At 44.1% G+C, this 18,583-nt stretch overlaps 1 protein-coding gene across 4 annotated transcripts in view; it reads left to right on the top strand.

Annotated features, from left to right (window-relative positions):
* Positions 1-18,583, top strand: part of NSMAF (neutral sphingomyelinase activation associated factor) — a 62,184-nt gene that overhangs the window by 39,082 nt on the left and 4,519 nt on the right. For 2 of the 4 annotated variants that reach the window (XM_082601343.1, XM_082601341.1), the window contains 16 exons: positions 87-158; positions 1,833-1,941; positions 3,957-4,133; positions 5,164-5,243; positions 5,903-5,993; positions 6,092-6,155; positions 8,100-8,151; positions 8,255-8,375; positions 8,768-8,899; positions 9,630-9,672; positions 9,985-10,148; positions 11,593-11,701; positions 13,980-14,038; positions 16,255-16,322; positions 17,076-17,143; positions 17,552-17,675. In XM_082601343.1, coding sequence (XP_082457469.1) covers positions 87-158; positions 1,833-1,941; positions 3,957-4,133; positions 5,164-5,243; positions 5,903-5,993; positions 6,092-6,155; positions 8,100-8,151; positions 8,255-8,375; positions 8,768-8,899; positions 9,630-9,672; positions 9,985-10,148; positions 11,593-11,701; positions 13,980-14,038; positions 16,255-16,322; positions 17,076-17,143; positions 17,552-17,675 — 1,533 coding nt within the window. The remainder of the gene's footprint in view (positions 1-86; positions 159-1,832; positions 1,942-3,956; positions 4,134-5,163; positions 5,244-5,902; positions 5,994-6,091; positions 6,156-8,099; positions 8,152-8,254; positions 8,376-8,767; positions 8,900-9,629; positions 9,673-9,984; positions 10,149-11,592; positions 11,702-13,979; positions 14,039-16,254; positions 16,323-17,075; positions 17,144-17,551; positions 17,676-18,583) is intronic. The other 2 variants (XM_082601344.1, XM_082601342.1) reach the window with 1 other exon arrangement.

Here is an 18,583-nt window from a genome sequence, read left to right on the forward strand (position 1 = left end):
TCAGGAAGTTAAGGTGGGGCAGCTGAAGGGTGGCATCTAATTGTGTCAGAATCTTGACGTTTGAGGTTGTCTTTCTACTTTTAAAGAAACCCATGGTCCAGATAACACTCCACGACATCCGCCGCATTTACAAGAGGAGACATGGTCTCATGCCTCTGGTGAGTTTGAGGGGAACATCCCCTCGAGAGGATGACTGTCTTGTCTTCCGTTTGGCCACTCGGGCTCGTCTGAAAGGCGCGGCTGTTCGTGTTGTGAGCAGAGGGGCCCTGAGGCCCGCTGCCCTTTCTTTTGGCTGCGCTGGAGGTTTATCTATCAAGGAGCGACTCCTCCTGTGGGGGGGGAGGGCTGTTGGGAAAGAGGCTGTGGCTCCAAGAGCAGGAGGGCCCAAGTGCCCTTGAGTTTTCTCCCTGCCGAGTTCTCAGGGTCCTCCTGGGTTTGTGTGGGGATAATGGACGCAGAACTGGTCCAGTTACAGCGGCGACATCTCCAGGCAAAGTTGGGAAGCTGCGACAGCAGGTCTCAGTGGAACTGTAGCATCCTCATGGTTAACTTGTATTAATTCAGCCTTCAGGCTTGCTGAGAGGGAGAAATGGATAAAATAACCATTTCAGTCACCTGGGCGGCCCTCCCCGCCATTCTCCTGAATAAGCCTGTGTCCACACTTCTGTGAGTCTCACACGCTTATTGTAGAAACCAGTCGCCACGGAAGGTGTGACTCGAAGGGATTTTAGCTTGACGTCGATATAAATCTATTTGTTCTCCTTCAGAGGTTAACCAGTAGGTGGCATTACAAGAGCATTGTGGATATTTCAGCATCTCATTGTGGTGTTTTGTGTTTATGAAATTTAACTGTTTTCCTGCCTATTTTACTTAAAAGGCAATTCTCCATTTCGAGTGCCAACAGAGGATTAGGGAAACAGATTCTGTTAAAAATCTCCTCCTCCTTTGGGTATAGAGATGCAGTCAGAAAAAAAGAAATTGGCATTGATTAAGTACCTTCTGCCTACTGGGCAATTTATGTACAATATTCGTTTATCAGCGCAATCCCTGTGAGGTCGATGATACCCTATTTTACAAAGGAATTGAGACTCCAGGAGTTCACTCCCTCGGTTCCCTCACTAGTAACGCTGGAAGCCTGTATCTGAACCTAGGACAGTGCTGCCCTTTCATCCTTTCCCTGTCTATTCCTGTCCCGTCTCGGCTTCACCCTCACAACATTCACGCAGCTCATAGTTTTCTTAAAATAATTGCATCCTACTAATTAAATGAGTTATTCAATTATCAGTTTAAGTTGACATAATTATGACTTAATTTGTAAAAGAAAGCTAAACCTTTGTCTCTGAAGAAGATAGGTGAAGACGTGGATCAGCCAGTTTTGAATTTCAACATACTAAACTCACAAATGCTGTCATTAATAAAGATCCTCGAGGTCAAAAGGGATTTTGTAAAGTTTAGCTGAGACACGTCTTGTCCTTATAAATCAAATTCATTGCTGGGGAATATGCATACAAGACCTGCAAATAAAAAATGCAGGGGCTTCCTTGGTGGCGCTGTGGTTGAGAGTCCGCCTGCCGATGCAGGGGACACGGGTTCGTGCCCCGGTCCGGGAAGATCCCACATGCCGCGGAGCGGCTGGGCCCATGAGCCATGGCCGCTGAGCCTGCGCGTCCGGAGCCTGTGCTCCGCAACGGGAGAGGCCGCAGCGGTGAGAGACCCGCGTACTGCAAAAAAAAAAAAAAAAAAAATGCAAGTGTTTAGTTGAAAGGCTTTTGTACTTGCGTCACTCACGTTGAGATGCCGTTTGTTTTATTCTTCTCTTTCTGGATTTGTAGGGCTTGGAAGTGTTTTGCACAGAAGATGATCTGTGTTCCGACGTCTACCTGAAGTTCTATGAACGTCAAGACCGAGATGACCTCTATTTTTACATTGCTACATATCTAGGTTTGGGGCTCACTCTTCATTGTATCTGTTCGTGTGAAGGTGGTTCAGCTCCCGAGTAACTGGGGTGGGAAGTGAGAGGACAGCAGTGCTGCATCTGGAATCATCTCTGTGGTCCTACTTAGTCCTTCTCATCAGTAACTTCAGTTAGCAGAACGGCACACTGAAAATTACGGGAAATATAAATGAAATTTGGTAATAGTTCACTCCAATCCTGTGTTTTAAAAACTTTTGATAAATATATTTAAATGTTTTTTGTATCTTAACAACCCCCAAGTTGAATGGATTATATACGAATCCACCTAATTATTTTTATGTCCAGTCCTGTTTTCTGTTAGTTTATGAAAACCAGGACTCAGTTTCTTTCTGTGAGACGGTGGGTTACCCAGTCGTATGTCTGTGATCATTAATTGTGGTCTTAATCACAAAGCTGGAAAACGGTACAAAAGGAACATAGGAACCTTCTATGCTCAGTATGGTACCGTGGGACTCAGTTTGCTTATAACTAATATTTCCTCAGTCTTCCTTGGGAAATGTGAATTTTCCCACTTTTATCAGAGAGAACACCTGTATTTTTCTTTTCAAGCATAAACATATTAAGTTGTATGGTTGAATTATTCTTGTTTTCAAAATTGCCAGATGAGTAGAATGGAATTTTTAAAAATCAATGTTGGGATTTTATTAATACCATCTTAGTTTGCTGTTCCCGTGTGCAGTGAAATCATTTATGAGATGTGTAGTGACTTACTCCCTTAGAAAAGAAGTTTTCTCTCAAGGAGGAATAGTTTATTTTCAATAGAGAGCGTATTTTACAGTAGGTTTGAGTTCATATTTTTTTTCTTCTCACACTAAGCTGTTGTTCACTTTAACTTAATGCTTAAGTATAGCTTTGGTATAAGTTTACTGTTATCTCCTGCCTCCTGATTTAATTTTTTTCATTTAATTTTTCTAACTATAACAAGATGACAACAAAAAACTCAACTTTCATGGTGAGTCCTAAAATCTCAAGTCAAAAAACTTGCCGTGGCCTAAAAGGTCTGCTTCTGTGAAGCGTTTATTCTCTCTGAGTTCATTCCTGAGATTGTTCAGACTTTCTCTGAGACATTCTGAGAGCAGAAAATCAGAGGATAAGTGTTTTGAGTTTTTAAACCCTTTCCTGGTAGCTGATTAGAGAAGAAACTTGGCAAAGTATATAAGAATAAATATTGAACCAGCAAATGAGTTAGATAAGTTTGATGCAGCCAGTACAAAGCTGAAAGCAGAATTTTCTAAACAAAATAGAACAGTTGACTCATTTTACAGGAACGTTATCATTGGTGCCACACCATCTGTGCTTCCATCTTTCCTGAGGTTATTTCTGGGCAGTCTTTCTGGTCCTTCTAGTTTGAGAACTCTGACAGATACTTGTTTTCTCCTTCAGCAGTTTCTGTTCTTTTCCTTATTCCTCACTTGCATAAATAATACGTAGTCAGTGACAAATCAGCCTTAGTGTACCCTGCTTCCAGATCTGAAAGAAAACTAAAAGATGGTTTCGTTTTACTTTCATAAGAAATGGAGGAAATGAGCTTTTACAAATGGTCATGGCTTCTTAAAGGCATTAAAACTCAAGCACGTTTGGAAGGATTCTTTGTTAGTACATATTGTAGACTATATATAAATATAGCAAATGTTATATATATTACCATGTCATATTTATGTATTTGCTCCATACTTTAATATTTGTTTTATATCATATATTTCATAGATGTGATATGTTTTATATATTTAATAGATATGTTTTATATCATACATTTAATAATTTCCCTCCTGGATCTTGGAGATGCTCATTCATACTTGACAGAACAACTCTTTGGTAAAAACAAACTGTAGCCTACTTTCTTTTTTTAAAATGTACTTTTCAGAAATGGGTTGAAGGGTTTACACTGAAAGCCTCTGTAGCGCCCTCACATGCTGAGTGACCATCGCCCGCACACGTGGAGCTCAGTGTGACCCGGGCCTGTCCTCACCTGTCCCCCCAGAGCACCACGTGGCGGAGCGCACGGCCGAGGGCTACACACTGCAGTGGCAGCGCGGGCTCCTGTCCAACTACCAGTACCTGCTGCATCTCAACACGCTGGCCGACCGCAGCTGCAATGACCTCTCCCAGTACCCCGTGTTCCCCTGGGTCGTCGGCGACTACAGCAGCTCCGAGCTGGGTGCGTGCCACCGAGCCAGGCTTTTAGAGCAAAGAACACATTCCCTCTTAGAACCACGTTGTGATTCGTGAACAGAGTAGAACCCGTTTGATTTTATTACTGACGGTGGCCCGTCTCCGTGCCACGATACTGGATGGGTGTCATGGGAATTACGTGTGTTCTGTATGTTTTCTCTACTGTCTCTGAATTGTTTTTAATTCTAAAAAAAAAGTACTCACATACTTCTCGAAAGCCACACCCAGAAGACATGCATGGGATCTTCAGCTAGTGTTACCACTGCTACCAATAAGTACTCTGTTTCCAAATACTTAAGTTTTCACTTTGAAAATTGCGCCTCAGGTCACCGTAGTACTTTTCAATTCACATTAAAATATGTGATTACCAAACATAATAGCTGTTCGTTAAAGAACACTTAGAAAGTACCGAAACACTGAAAGGAGGAAACAGGACTCATCAATAATTACATTACCTAGAGAGAACCATTTTAACTTGTGGTATATACACTTCTCTCTCTCTCTCAAATTATTTTACCAAAAATGTGATTGTAGTGTAATTTTATTTTGTAATATCTTAAAACTAGATATTGTGAACACTGAATTACTTTTGACAGTTCACTGATTGCACCCTTGTCGTTGAAAGGTAGCAGATTTTCTAGGAATATAATTTATTTATCTGATAAGATTCAGGTCCCCAGTTCTCAAATTATGCTATTATCACAGAATAATAATAGTCACTATAATTCAAACCTAAAAAGTAAATTTTGGTACAATAATGGCTTTTGAAATTTATTTTTCGTTGTTTAACTTGGAATATAGTTTTTTTTATCAGTAGGTCTTCAAATTCTAACCTTTACAGCTATATTAATAATCATCAGAAATATTAATTCTAATGGATCTGTTTTTAAAAAGCTATTTATTATTTGGAAATAAATGTGTGCATGTGAATTCATTCAGGGAGAGAATGTTATTAAGGGTAAGCTTGTTTGCTTTATTTATTGTAAGTAATTTTTAAAAATTTATTTCTTTTATAGATCTGTCAAATCCAGGGACCTTCCGGGATCTCAGTAAGCCAGTAGGGGCCCTCAACAAGGAACGTCTGGAGAGGCTGCTGGTACGTGGACTCAGGGATTCCTGGTGTCTAAGCAACCCAGGAGCCTTGGCATATGTTTTGTTTGATTGTTTTTGTTGGTTTTTAAAATTTTATTTATTTACTCTGGGGCCACACCACACAGCATGTGGGATCTTAGTTCCCTGACCAGGGATTGAACCCCCTTCCCCTGTGTTTTTATATACCTGAAGCTCGTTTCTTCAAGACTTAGGCGAAGTATATCTGGAGAGACCGACGTTTCTGAGCGTATTCTCTCTCTCTCCCCCTCTGCCCGCTGCCTTCCCTATGAATTTAGCTGCTCACCGTCTGCATTTCTGCTTACAATTCAGGAGGTAGGAAGCTGAGCCGGTCACAGGTTTACCCATTTATTTTCACGAAGGGGCTCTCTGGTGAACTGCACAAGAGATGCATAAAATTTCTTCTTTTCAGTCCTGCCCCAGCAGACATTGTTACCATGAGGCCAAGAAAACCAAGATGCTTATTGCAAGAATGCTGTGTTTGCTCAGATTTTCCCCCCGCTTTTTTATCTTCCCCTTTTCCTCTTTAGGAGAGACATTAGGGGCTAGAATGTGTCCAGGCCATGATTTCCTTAGGCTTTTACTACTGGAGTCGGTTACTGTCTTCACAGCCAGCACTCAGGACTTTTTCTCCCTGTGTTGTAGGCACGCTACCAGGAGATGCCGGAGCCCAAGTTCATGTACGGCAGCCACTACTCCTCCCCGGGCTACGTGCTGTTTTATCTGGTCAGGATTGGTAAGATTCCTCGCCGTCTCTCCCAGGGACATGTTACTTCACGTGGACTCTTCAGTGGTTCTGTGGTCTTGCTTAACTCCGACTTTTTTCCCCTCTAGCACCAGAGTATATGCTGTGTCTGCAGAACGGAAGATTCGACAACGCAGACAGAATGTTCAACAGGTTGGGCATAAACACCTCACTTGGCGCTTTGTAAACTTTCTCATCATGCACGTGCGACGCGTTCATTTCAGAAAACCAGATTTAAACAAAAATGGAAGGAAACGAAAAAAACCACTACAGTAATTGTTGTATCTGTTCCTCTCAGGCTTTGTGTAGTCGTGTGTGTGTGTAAATGTGAGAACATATTTTATTTTTTAACATCTTTATTTTTCTTTTTGATATTTGTTCAATTGTGTAAGTATTATATATATATATTTAACATCTTTATTGGAGTATAATTGCTTTACAATGGTGTGTTAGTTTCTGCTGTATAACAAGGTGAATCAGCTATATGTATACATATATCCCCATATCTTCTCCCTCTTGCGTCTCCCTCCCACCCCCCCATCCCACCCCTCTAGGTGGTCACAAAGCACCGAGCTGATCTCCCTGTGCTACGCGACTGCTTCCCACTAGCTATCTATTTTACATTTGGTAGTGTATATATGTCCATGCCGCTCTCTCACTTCGTCCCAGCTTACCCTTCCCCCTCCCCGTGTCCTCAAGTCCATTCTCTACGTCTGGGCCTTTATTCCTGTCCTGCCCCTCGGTTCTTCAGAACAATTTTGTTTTTGATTCCATATATATGTGTTAGCACACTGTATTTGTTTTCCTCTTTCTGACTTACTTCACTCTGTATGACAGACTCTAGGTCCATCCACCTCACTACAAATAACTCAATTTCATTTCTTTTTATGGCTGAGTAATATTCCATTGTATATATGTGCCACATCTTCTTTATCCATTCATCTATCGATGGACACTTTGGCTGCTTCCTTGTTCTGGCTATTGTAAATAGAGCTGCAGTGAGCATCATGGTACATGACTCTCTTTGAATTATGGTTTTCTCAGGGTATATGTCCAGTAGTGGGATTGCTGGGTCGCATGGTAGTTCTGTTTTTAGTTTTTTAAGGAACCTCCATACTCTTCTACACAGTGGCTGTATCAATTTCCATTCCCACCAACAGTTCAAGAGGGTTCCCTTTTCTCCACACTCTCTCCAGCATTTATTGTTTCTAGATTTTTTGATGATGGCCATTCTGACTGGTGTGAGGTGATACTTCATTGTAGTTTTGATTTGCATTTCTCTAGTGATTAGTGATGGAGAACAAATTTTAAATACAGTATTTTTGTCCTGCCTTTTGTATTTTATAGCCTTTTGTTAGATCTTGAAGTTTTCCCCCATATTATTGGATGTTCTTCAAAATGGTGATTTTTTTTTAAAATTTAATGTATCACATCCTAACATATGCCATAATTTAACTATTTTAACTATTTCTCTATGGTTGGACACCTAGGCTGTTTCCAACATCTCATTATTCTAAATAATCTTGCTGTGAATTGAATACAATCCCTGTCAGTGTTTAATAATATTTTTTATTATAAAGGTAATCTTTTCTTACCCCCCAAAATCAGAATATGAAGAAGAAAATAAATTTCATGTGGCACCTGACCACACTGAGATAACACTCATTGTTCATCTTTTGGTCTGTGTCTTTCCAGTCTTTTTCTAAGCTCTGCACATGTCTGTTTATAATCCATTTTCGAAATGAGTCCTTAAAAGAACTGCTGATTTTTCATGTTTAAGCACCTGCCCCGAGTGGCCCTTCGATAAGGCCATGTCTGGGGGAGGTCCCCGGCCTGGACTTGGGGACACCCCCAGGTCCACATCCCGACTCCTTGCTCACTCCCTATGTGGGCCCAGAGTTTTCTGTGAATCTCCAATATCCACACGAGCTCCTCCGGTGGGGCAGCTCATGTGAATACTGAGGATTGTGAATTAATGAGCGAGATGACATAATTTAGGTCAAGTGTAGAATAGCACCCAGGAGCCTCGAAAGTGCTGCTGTTCCTGTTTCCATACCCTGGATTTAACATCAGTTGAATTTTTTTTTTCATATTTAGTATTGCAGAAACTTGGAAAAACTGTTTGGATGGTGCAACTGATTTTAAAGAGGTAAGCAGTTACCAAGCCAATGATTCACTGGGCTTGTGGTTTGTAACTGCTTTAAAAAATGTTTGTTACTGTTCTTCTTTTTTCCTTCCCCTGAAACTTTCAGCTGATTCCGGAATTCTATGGTGATGATGTCAGCTTTTTAGTCAATAGTCTGAAGCTGGATTTGGGAAAGAGACAAGGAGGGCAGATGGTTGATGACGTAGAACTCCCCCCTTGGGCCCGGAGTGAGTACCACCTTGGAAGCACTGAATTATAGAAATTCTCTGCTTAGTCGTGCAATATCAGCATTATTATTTAGTTGCTTAGATTTTTCAAAATAACGGTATAATCCTCTATCTAAATGAGATGGTAAAGTCTTATTCCAAATTGTAAGTATTCTATGCGTCTGTGATGTAAAACCATAATTATGCATTCCAGAGAGCTAAGTGTTGTAACAATGGTTTTTGCCTCTCCGCCCACCCCCCAAATTTATATTTTATATGATTGGGGGGAGACTCATTAAGAAGCATGTCCCTCGTGCCTGTCCCAGAAGCTCTGTCTGCATACGAATAGATGAAAGGACCGGGAGAAAGTAAAGTGGCGACTTGGGGTGTTTTGATCGAGTCTAACCTACTAGGTCCCGAGGACTTTCTCCAGAAGAGCAGAGACGCACTGGAAAGCGATTACGTGTCAGAGCACCTTCACGAGTGGATCGATCTCGTGTTTGGCTACAAGCAGAAGGGGAGGGATGCTGTCGGAGCCCACAATGGTGTGTAACAGTCGCTGAAACTCCATTTAGTGTTTGATGGAAACAAAAGCAACCCCCAAACTGAACTCAGAGCAGCTTATTTCCTTAGCAGAAGCATCTTGTCTCAGCAGGCGGTGCCTCCTGGCTCAGCGACCCCAGATTAGATACTGAATAAAAGGCGGGAGAGAAAGTGCTTTTGTCTAAAAATACCCGCTTCGCCGTGGTCCCAGGAGGTCTTTTGCTAGAGTCTTCTAATTTTAGCATGTACTCTCCATCCCATTCCATCACTTTTACTAAAGCTCAGTCAGCGTAGGATGGAACGGTGGCCTTGGTTCCCACGAGGCCCCAGAGCGTCTTTGTGACTGAGCAGAGAGAAGCCCGCGGTCGCCCTCTCCTCTTCGGGGCCCGTCCTTCCTCCGCCAGGCTTCTCAGTGTTGGCGACGGGGATGGGTGTGTGGACCTGACCCCTCACACGCCGCACAGGGTGCTTTGTGCTCTCCCGGGGAGAGGCATGCTGACCGAGAAGTACACCGAGGTAGCGGACCGTCTCACGGCCAGTTAGATCGCTGCTCAGAAAAGATAATAGTTTGGCTTGATATTTACCCAAGCTGGATATTATTAGGCTGTTTCGCAAAGTGAAAATCAGTTTCTTTGAATAAAAGTTTAAAGTTGTTGAGTTTTTAAAATAAAGAGTGTATATTATAACAAAACAGTACATCTTTCAGTAGTGTTTTACATCTCTTTTTTTCAGTGTTTCATCCCCTGACCTACGAAGGAGGTGTCGACTTGAACAGGTATGTATATGTCAGTAAGGAGTTTCTACTTGACTACAAATGACCTCTTTGTCTAAATGATGAGTGCAGTCATTTGATGATATTAAGGTATGGAAATGTTACAGTGAATTACACCTTGCTTTCACCGCTATGTAAATTACCGAGCCTCAGAAATTAAAGATGTGTGATACGGTCTAGACAGTCCCGGCACGTAGCGTCTATTACTGTTGGAGGGTTAATCTCTCTCCTGTCGAGTGCACGAATTTCAAGTGATACAGATCAAGGAGCTTTGCACCTAGAGGTCACCACGTGGTCTGTGCTCTGCCCCTAAAGCATTGAGGATCCTGACGAGAAGGTAGCCATGCTCACCCAGATCTTGGAGTTTGGGCAGACACCGAAGCAGCTCTTCGTGACCCCGCATCCTCGAAGGATCACCCCAAAGTTTAAAAGCTTGTCCCAGCCCTCCAGTTATAACGCTTCCACGGCAGATTCTCCAGGTAAATTTTGAAAAGAGAATAAACAGTGTGAGCACCTTCTGTTTCTCTTGTCTGATTAAGACGTTTCTGAGGATTCTGGAGAGACCAGTCATGAACCCTGGGCAGCTTAGAGATGATTCTGTTTTCCTGTCTCACTGCATTTCTCCTGCAAACAAACAAATCTTTTCTGTTTTATTGTTTCTTTTTTTGTTGTTTTGTTTAACTTTTGACCTTAAAGGAAATCAAATCACTTTTACTTCCTGGTAATTTAATGAGACTTGGCAGTATTTTTCACTGTTGTTGTTACGTTCTTTCTCTTCGGAGGTTTGCCCGGCTGGTGGTTGATTCCTAGCCATTCTTGTGTTCTTGTTGGCCCGCCCTGGCCGTGGCTGCTGTAGCTCCCCGGCGCCCTGCTCTTTCCTGCTCTTGCCCAGGAATGACTTCTGGCGTCCTCACTCTCCTCTTCTGCCCCGACACACAGAGGTTGAATTCGGGGCGCTCTGTTTTCTTCATTTGATTCTCTTTTCTTATTCAGTCACTTGACAGACATTTACAGAGTGTCTATGCCAGGTGCTGGAATGAACTTGACTCCGTCTCACATCTGGTATTTGGAAAGGGAGGAGGAGATGCTTGCCTTCATCCAGTCAATCCACGTTTTACATTTCACACAAGACAGCCTCAGCCCCCCAGGCTCCCAGGAGTCTGACACTGTCTGGAACCTCGGGAGCAGACCGCTGGATTTCTCATTTTCTCCCGCTCTGCGCTGTGTCCCAGGAGCGTCCAGGCTTCTCGGGCCACACAGCTGGGCCTCTCGCGGTCACGCGACCCAGGGCTGGCCGGCAGCGCTTCTCTGGGGAGAAAGCCCCACAGGTTAAGTCATGAAGGCTGGAGATTATCTCGTGATGCCCTTAAACCCGTGCTCTGCTTAGTCACCAGGCCCATCCACGAGGATTAGCTTAAAAGGGAAATTGTTCCAGCCTTTCTTAAAACAGAAGTGAAGGGACTGCTTAGCTAGTCCTGTCCAGGAACGCGGTAGTAATTGGTTTCGTCTCTTCTTTCTCTGTCTGGAAACCAAAAGCAAAGGGCAGTGTTCTTAGGGAACTGTCAGGTGGTTACAAAGATTGCTGACAAGGAAATGGTTACATAGTTCCTGAAGTTCCCAGTTTAGGGGTAGAGTGAAAACTGTGCAAACATTGATAAAAGTATACAAAGACCCACAGTATTCAAAGATACTTTTTAATCTTTCTCCAAATGATTGCTATTTTATTTCGATTATGTACCTCATTCTTCTCCCTTGACTAACATGGAGCTATCTAACAAGTACCTTTTGAAGCAGTTCTGTTTCGGTGGGCGTTTTGCTTTCTTGGTTATTTGATTTTAATAGAAAATCTTGTGCCTCTGATGCTTGTCATCTCCGACACTGGTCAGAAATTTAGCTGACTGACGGAGCTGCAATTTAACGTAGTCTCTCCAGGTGAAGAGTCTTTTGAAGACCTGACCGAAGAAAGCAGAACGCTGGCCTGGAGTAACATCACGCGACTGCAGCTCCATGAGCAGCACAAAGTCCACAAAGAGTAAGAACGTCTCGGCCGCGGCTTCGCACTTGCCGGGGTCTTGGCCTGGGGGTCTTGATTGGTTTTTATCCCCCTAAACTGTCCATAGTAGTGATCAGCCACCAGGGGTCAGTGTAGCACGGGAAGGCTTGGCACAAAATGGGTGTCATTTCTGCTGTCGGTCATTCTAGAGCACGGGATGGGGTCTGCAGATGGCAGGCAGCTGTGCGCCTCTCAGAGAAGGACACGGCCCTCCAGTCCTTGATGGTGGGAACCTTCGGGGAGGAACAGGATACGTCTTACCCACGTGTTGCATTTACTGACATTGTCAGGGAAAATGTATCTTTTATAAAACATGGTAACAGACGTGTGTGTATACACACACAGAGAGAACATTGCAAAGTTCACTGCAGCTCTATGTACAATAGCCAGGACACGGAATCAACCTAAATGTCCACCGACAGATGAATGGATAAAGAAGATGTGGCACATATACACAATGGAATATGACTCAGCCATAAAAAGAAACGAAATTGAGTTATTTGTAGTGAGGTGGATGGACCTAGAGTCTGTCATACAGAGTGAAGTAAGTCAGAAAGAAAAAACCAAATACCATATGCTAACATATATATGGAGTCTAAGAGAAAAAAAAAAAAGGTTCTGATGAACCTAGTTACAGGGCAGGAATAAAGACGCAGACGTAGAAAATGGACTTGAGGACATGGGGTGGGAGGGCGAAGCTGGGGTGAAGTGAGAGTGACATCAATGTATATACACTATCATATGTAAAATAGTTGGCTGGTGGGAAGCAGCCGCATAGCACACGGAGATCAGCTCGGTGCTTTGCGATGACCTAGAGGGGTGGGATAGGGAGGGCGGGAGGGAGGCTCAAGAGGGAGGGGATATGCGGACATGTGTATGCATGTGGCCGATTCGCTTTGTTGTGCAACAGAAACTAACACACTATTGTGAAGCAATTATACTCCAATAAAGATCTATTAAAAAAACAAACCAACCTTTTCTTCCCCAAAATCAGGCTTGCTGTTGGCCCTAGAGGGGTCATGAGTGTCCCTGGTCCCCTGTCTGCAGGGACAGTGATGGACTTTGGTGGGAAGGTTGGGGAAGCACTGACCTCGCTGACCCATCCTGTTCCAGAAAAGAAAACTCAGGGCCAGGGACGAGGCCCACTGTTCTGCTCCAGGGCCACCGACATCCTGTCTGATATCACGTACACTTGGTCATGGGTGGAACGGAACGGGCCGGTCCCCTTCCGATCGGTGGCTCCAAATCAGAGCACAGCCTCCTGCAAAGCAACCCAAAGTCCCACCTTATTCGTTATAACAACGGCTTTCCTTTGTCACCTTCTCTAAATGGCACATAGAAAGGGGCCTTGTCACCCGAGGCAGTGAAGACATGAGTGAACCTTTAAGAGGACGTGCCGGGACTGATACCAGGCAGGGTCCATGGCCTCCTTAATCAATAGAAATTGATAAGAAGCCAGACAGGAGATTCAGGCAAGGCTTTACTGGGGCTCCTGCCGCGGGGCATGGGGAACAAACAGCAGGTGCCCTTGCTGGGCCCACCAGGCAGTGGCAAGCTGGTCCCCTCTTTGGGGTGAGGGCAGGGGCGTGTCCAGGGGTCGGCTGGAGCGGGGCTTAGGTGGCGTGCCCACCCCTTGGGTGGTGCTGTGTGCAGGGGGCACGGGCAGTGCCCTGCTTTTGCTCCCAGCTCTTCAGAAGTGGCAGTTGGGATTTTTGGTCTTTTTGTATCTCGCTGCCCATAATGTGCCCCAGCTGGGCATGCATGCAGTTATTTTCAGTCCCTTATAGTTTCACAGTTTCTTTGTATCTGTGGCTGGAGGAGACGTTTGTCCAGGTGCAGGTACTGCAGCAAAGGGTCCCCGGCCCCAGCCTGCCTCAGGACCAGACGGTGACATCGTCATTGGCCAGATGCTAAGTGATGAAGCGAGTGCAGTGACTGCTCGGGGGGCGTCAGTGGTTTGGGCGGCGGTCACCTAGCATTACTGGTTATTCAGGGGGCAGATGTGGGCAGGCAGCCTTTGGGCAGGGCAGCCCGGGAGCTAAGGGTCGGGGTGTTTTCCAGCCGCAGGCGTTGCCAGGACAGAATTAGGAGTTGCCAAGCCATGACTTGCTGGAAGGTGGGACAGGTCCCACAGAACGAGCTGTGACGAAAACGATGACAGAAACTTGGGCTGAATTAAATTAAATCAAGGCCTTGAAGGAGACTGGTGTCCTAGCACGTGGTTGACGGTAATTTATGAAACCTTGTTTTCCAACAGGGCAGTCACGGGCATAGCAGTCTCTCAGAGTGGGTCGTCCGTCTTTACAACCTCACAAGGTAGGTTTTCCTACCTGAAAGGAGGGTTACCTGGAATCACAAATATCCAAGTTTCCTGACTCGGTCCAGGACTGTACCTTCATGTGCCGCCTCCACGTAAAATAAATTTTGAGCAGTTAGTTTGTGGTGTATTGTGTAACATTCCACTGTGATTAGCCAAAAACAGTAATGAAAAATGCCTCTCTGTTGCTGATAAGGTTTCCCAGGATTTGGGGCGGCGAGAGCGTGTGCTGGGACCTTTCCCGCCCTGAGGGCCGAGCCACACACGGGGCGTCGCCGGCACAGGGCACACGTGCTGTCAGCTTTTCACCTTCGTCACTTGGTGTGTGCTTCTGGGTGTTGACTGGAGGATTTAGTTCAGAATCTAACTCACACGTTGTTAATGTCTTACACGTTACCAAAATCACGCAGAAGCCCTGCAGCGGCTGGTTGATAGGACTTGTAACTGTAGCTTGATGACACACCGGAACTTCACTGTTTTGATCCTACAAAAGGGCTAAGCGTCAAGCCTCTGCTGGCAGCCACAGCGCTGCCTTTCCCGGCCGTCTACGCCGTAAGTAAGTCATTGTTTATCTCGTCGCCGTCCTGTTTGAAGCGTGCTGACAGGCGCGCCGGGGGCAGCGGAGATGAGAAGCGAGTAGCTTAGCTGCCCTGTTTGAGCTTTAAGACACCTGGTTTGGACAGGGTTCGTACCTGGCTGTGAGTGGCTGGCTACTGGCGCTTTGGTCGTCATCGTAGGAAATTCTCCTTTTCATCCATTAACTTAAGGGAAGGTGCTGTCCAACTGCACACCTCCGGGTAAATCAGTTACTGCTCTCAGGTTCTGGGATCGTGGCTTCACATCCGTAGCGTCCTTCCTTTCTCTTTCAAATATGAGCTCAGATTTCGTAAACCAGAGTTTTCCACAAAGCACAGAAAATGATCCCACTGTGGACCAGAGTTGGTTCACACGCAGCGTACACACGGGGCCGCTCCAGGGTCACCGAGACGACAACGCGGTGGCACGAGCGAGCAGTCGCGCTTTGCCAGGGTTCCTGCCAGCGCCACCACCCGAGACGACACCCTGACCTGTTAGCAAAGCCAGCATTCTTGGCTGGATTTGTCTGTCATGGTTTGTTAAATCCCTCCGTTCCCTGTACTGGTCTGACCTTGTAAACCTGAGTTTTACGAGCATCAGGGCTTTAATCCTCTGAGGCTTATTAAGCCTAGCACTTCTTTGTGAACTTGCCAGATAAGGGGGCATGGGGGGGTTCTTTTCAGTCAAAAGCTTTTGGGTCTTTTTTCTGTTTGTTTCTTCACTGTTAATAACTCATGTTGCTGATTTATATGCATTTTTGTTTACGCCTGCATTACTGACTTATGTATACCCTGATGATCACCCCAGAGTTACGGTTCTTCCTCAGAGGTGGTGTGTATCCAGGCTTATGGGCGACCCCACGGGTGACCCCATCACCTGGGGGACCAGCTCTTAGCAGCCTCTGACGTGATTACCTCTAGTACAAGAGGGAACCTCTGATTTTGAGAAAAGCAGCTTTACACACCAGGCTGGCTGACCGTTTTCTGTAGGACGCCCCAGTGCATGTCTGCGTGTTGGTGTTGGCAAAAATTAGGTGGAAATGTTAGATTTTACTATACAGAAGACATTATTTAAAGCTCATCTGACCTTTTATTTATCATGCTGTATGTTTTCAAATTAGGAAACGTAATGTTACATATTGCAAATATGGGATGTTTGGAGCACACTGTAATTTGCAGTCTTGTCGTTTAAGAGGTTTACCTTGATGCACTTCTAAAAGCTTCTGTTAGGCAAGGAAATTAAGAGCTTGGACGTTGTAATACCTAGTTTATTATTATTTAGAAAGTTAGTGCTTCTCTTCCATAAATGGTCATGTGCGACAAGGATATCACACCATGATTGGGCTATGTGAAAAAGAGAAACTTACACTGCCCAAATCCTTTTGTTTTCTTTAATATTAAAATTGCTCTTTTCTTCCTCTTTAGCTTCTGTCAGTAATTAGGCTTCATTCTGCCTTCAGTCATGGCTTTAAGTTGACCTCCTTGTGGTGGAGCCACAGATCACGGAACTCCACAGACCGTAGCGTCCTCGTCGGGGACACGGCCCTCGGTCACCTCACCTGTTAACCTCTGCGTGTGCTGGTCATCTGTAAGGGTCAGGAAATCTTTCTTATATGTTTGCTTTGTCATTATTAAATTAGATTCCACCTTGAAGATGTTTTCCAAAGAATCCAAGATGCTACAAAGAAGTATATCATTTTCAAATATGGTGAGTTCATTTTAATTTTACATCAGTGTTATGGTGGAATTTCATGTAGCAGTTTGTTTTATATACACACATATATGACACTTTGTTTCTTCCCAAACAGTCGGGTTTATTTCTGTTCCAAATGCCTTAGATTCCTTCTAAACTAGAAATTTTTTCAAGTTGCCTCTTTCTCATGTTATTGTGGTTTTATTTGTAACCTAAAAAGTAGAATTCTCCTTAGTAAATCTTGCCTTTTTTGGAACTGTCAGACTAAATGTCTGTGTGCTGCTTATATAACTTAATGCATTTCTGAGTTGATAGGATACCTAATACTAGAAAATCAGTTCTTCTGAAAAAATACATTTTATTGTTAATGCAAAGCATCCGAAAGATTTTGAAATTCCCTAAGGACTTTTGGAAGCTTTCCTTCCCCACCTGAGTCTGTAACCCAGAGCCGGTGTTTGGATTCTTGAGGACAGTCCCCACCTGCACCCCTCCCGACTCGCTCTGATGTAAGTAGGGGTCCCTCAGCCCAGGGCAGTGAGGACCGTCAGGCTAGGTCCTCATGCACTCGACACCCTTTAACTTTCCTACATTTGGGAAGAAACTAGGCATCTGGAATTAGCCAGATGAAAAGACACTTCATGAATATGAGGAAGGCCAACATAAACGGAATTTGAGCATTAATTTTGGGGGAACTTGTAAGATAGCTTTACCCCGTTAAGGATTCACTAAGTTTTGTAAATTATTAATGGTGGATCATTTGTATTTCAGGCTTTATCATCGTGTTTACTTTTACCAGGAGATGCCACCGTCGTAAGCTCTTCGTGGGATAACAACGTGTATGTATCTGTGCGGGCCCCCTCGCGACCCCACACGCAGCGCAGCTCCCTGTGTGGATGTGAAGCAGGAGAGGGCGGGTCTCCCGTTGTTTTCAAAGGGAGCCGATGAGGACAGTTGGATTTGGACGCGATTATCTGAGTCTAGTAATTTCTCCAGCCGGACTCTTATTTTCCTCTAAGCTTTTAAATTGAGGTGAAAACACAGATGAGCCAGACCTGGAAATTTCTAGTTTTAAATTCATATTTTGAGTATTTGGTTTAATAACATGAGAACAAGTAATCTGTAATTCCAGTGGGCCTTAATAAGTATAGCATTAAATGATCTAAAGTTTCTTGAAAATGTATTTTAAGAGTCTTAACATGAAGCTGGAATGCTGTCTTAATAGTTCTCATTATCTTTTATGTTAGCTATTTTTATTCCATTGCATTTGGAAGACGCCAAGACACATTAATGGGACATGATGATGCTGTTAGTAAGATCTGTTGGCGTGACAACAGGCTGTATTCTGCGTCATGGGACTCTACCGTGAAGGTCTATATACAATTTCTAAATTAAAATGTTTGGATAATACAAATATCATAAGCCATTCAGCTCCCTGCTGTTCAGTCACTTTTTCACAAAGTGTGAATGATGTATAAGGATGTGGAAGGTTACTGCCTGTGTTTAGTGTGTGCACGTCTTAATATAAGGACGTTTTCCTGAGTTTGTCTTGTGTGTTCCACTGGGGGTTGGGTGGCTCATTAGACAGCAGACTTAGAGGGAAACATACAGCAGCCCCTCTTACCTCACGCAGCAGCTACGGAACTAGCAGTTGATCAGTGAATATCAAGTTAAAGTGGAGAATCACTGAAAGGCAAGACATTGTATTTAAAGTCAGAACACAGAAACACACATTCCTTCACCATTATTGACGTAGGACCATACTTGGCCTTTTCTTCGGAATTCTGCACAACTTTATTGCATAAACCACAGCAGTATTCATCCTCTTTGGTTTCCAATTTGCATTTATATAAACAGAAAGCAAGAACCTAAAACCATTAGAATTCCTTCAAGAGGTTTTCATCATCTCTGTGCCCCCACCCCTGAGGGGGGGCATTCTTGTAGGTTAAGTTTTCTTGCCTACGTGTGATTTCAGTTAATTTTTTTGGTGACTTGCCTTTTTGAGTTTTCTCAAAACCTTAAGACACAACACTTCCGCACTCTGATTTCTTTAGTTCACACAATCCTTAAGTCACAGCAGCAAGTGCAAGAGACGGAAGCATACACGGGTACAGCAGACTCTCGGGAAGCACGTGGTGGTGGGAATAAAAGCTCAGGCAGGTGGCAGAGGGACCGAGCCTCACAGCATTTCATTTTGTTGGCAGCTGGGGAGTTGGTCAGTCAGGAGAGTTTTTCCTGCACGTGTTAGAAATGCTTTTATAGTGTCTGCAACTACCTTC

This window comes from Mesoplodon mirus (genome assembly GCF_964341445.2).
Source record: "Mesoplodon mirus genome assembly, chromosome: 16".
In the NCBI taxonomy this organism is placed as follows: Eukaryota; Metazoa; Chordata; class Mammalia; order Artiodactyla; family Ziphiidae; genus Mesoplodon; species Mesoplodon mirus.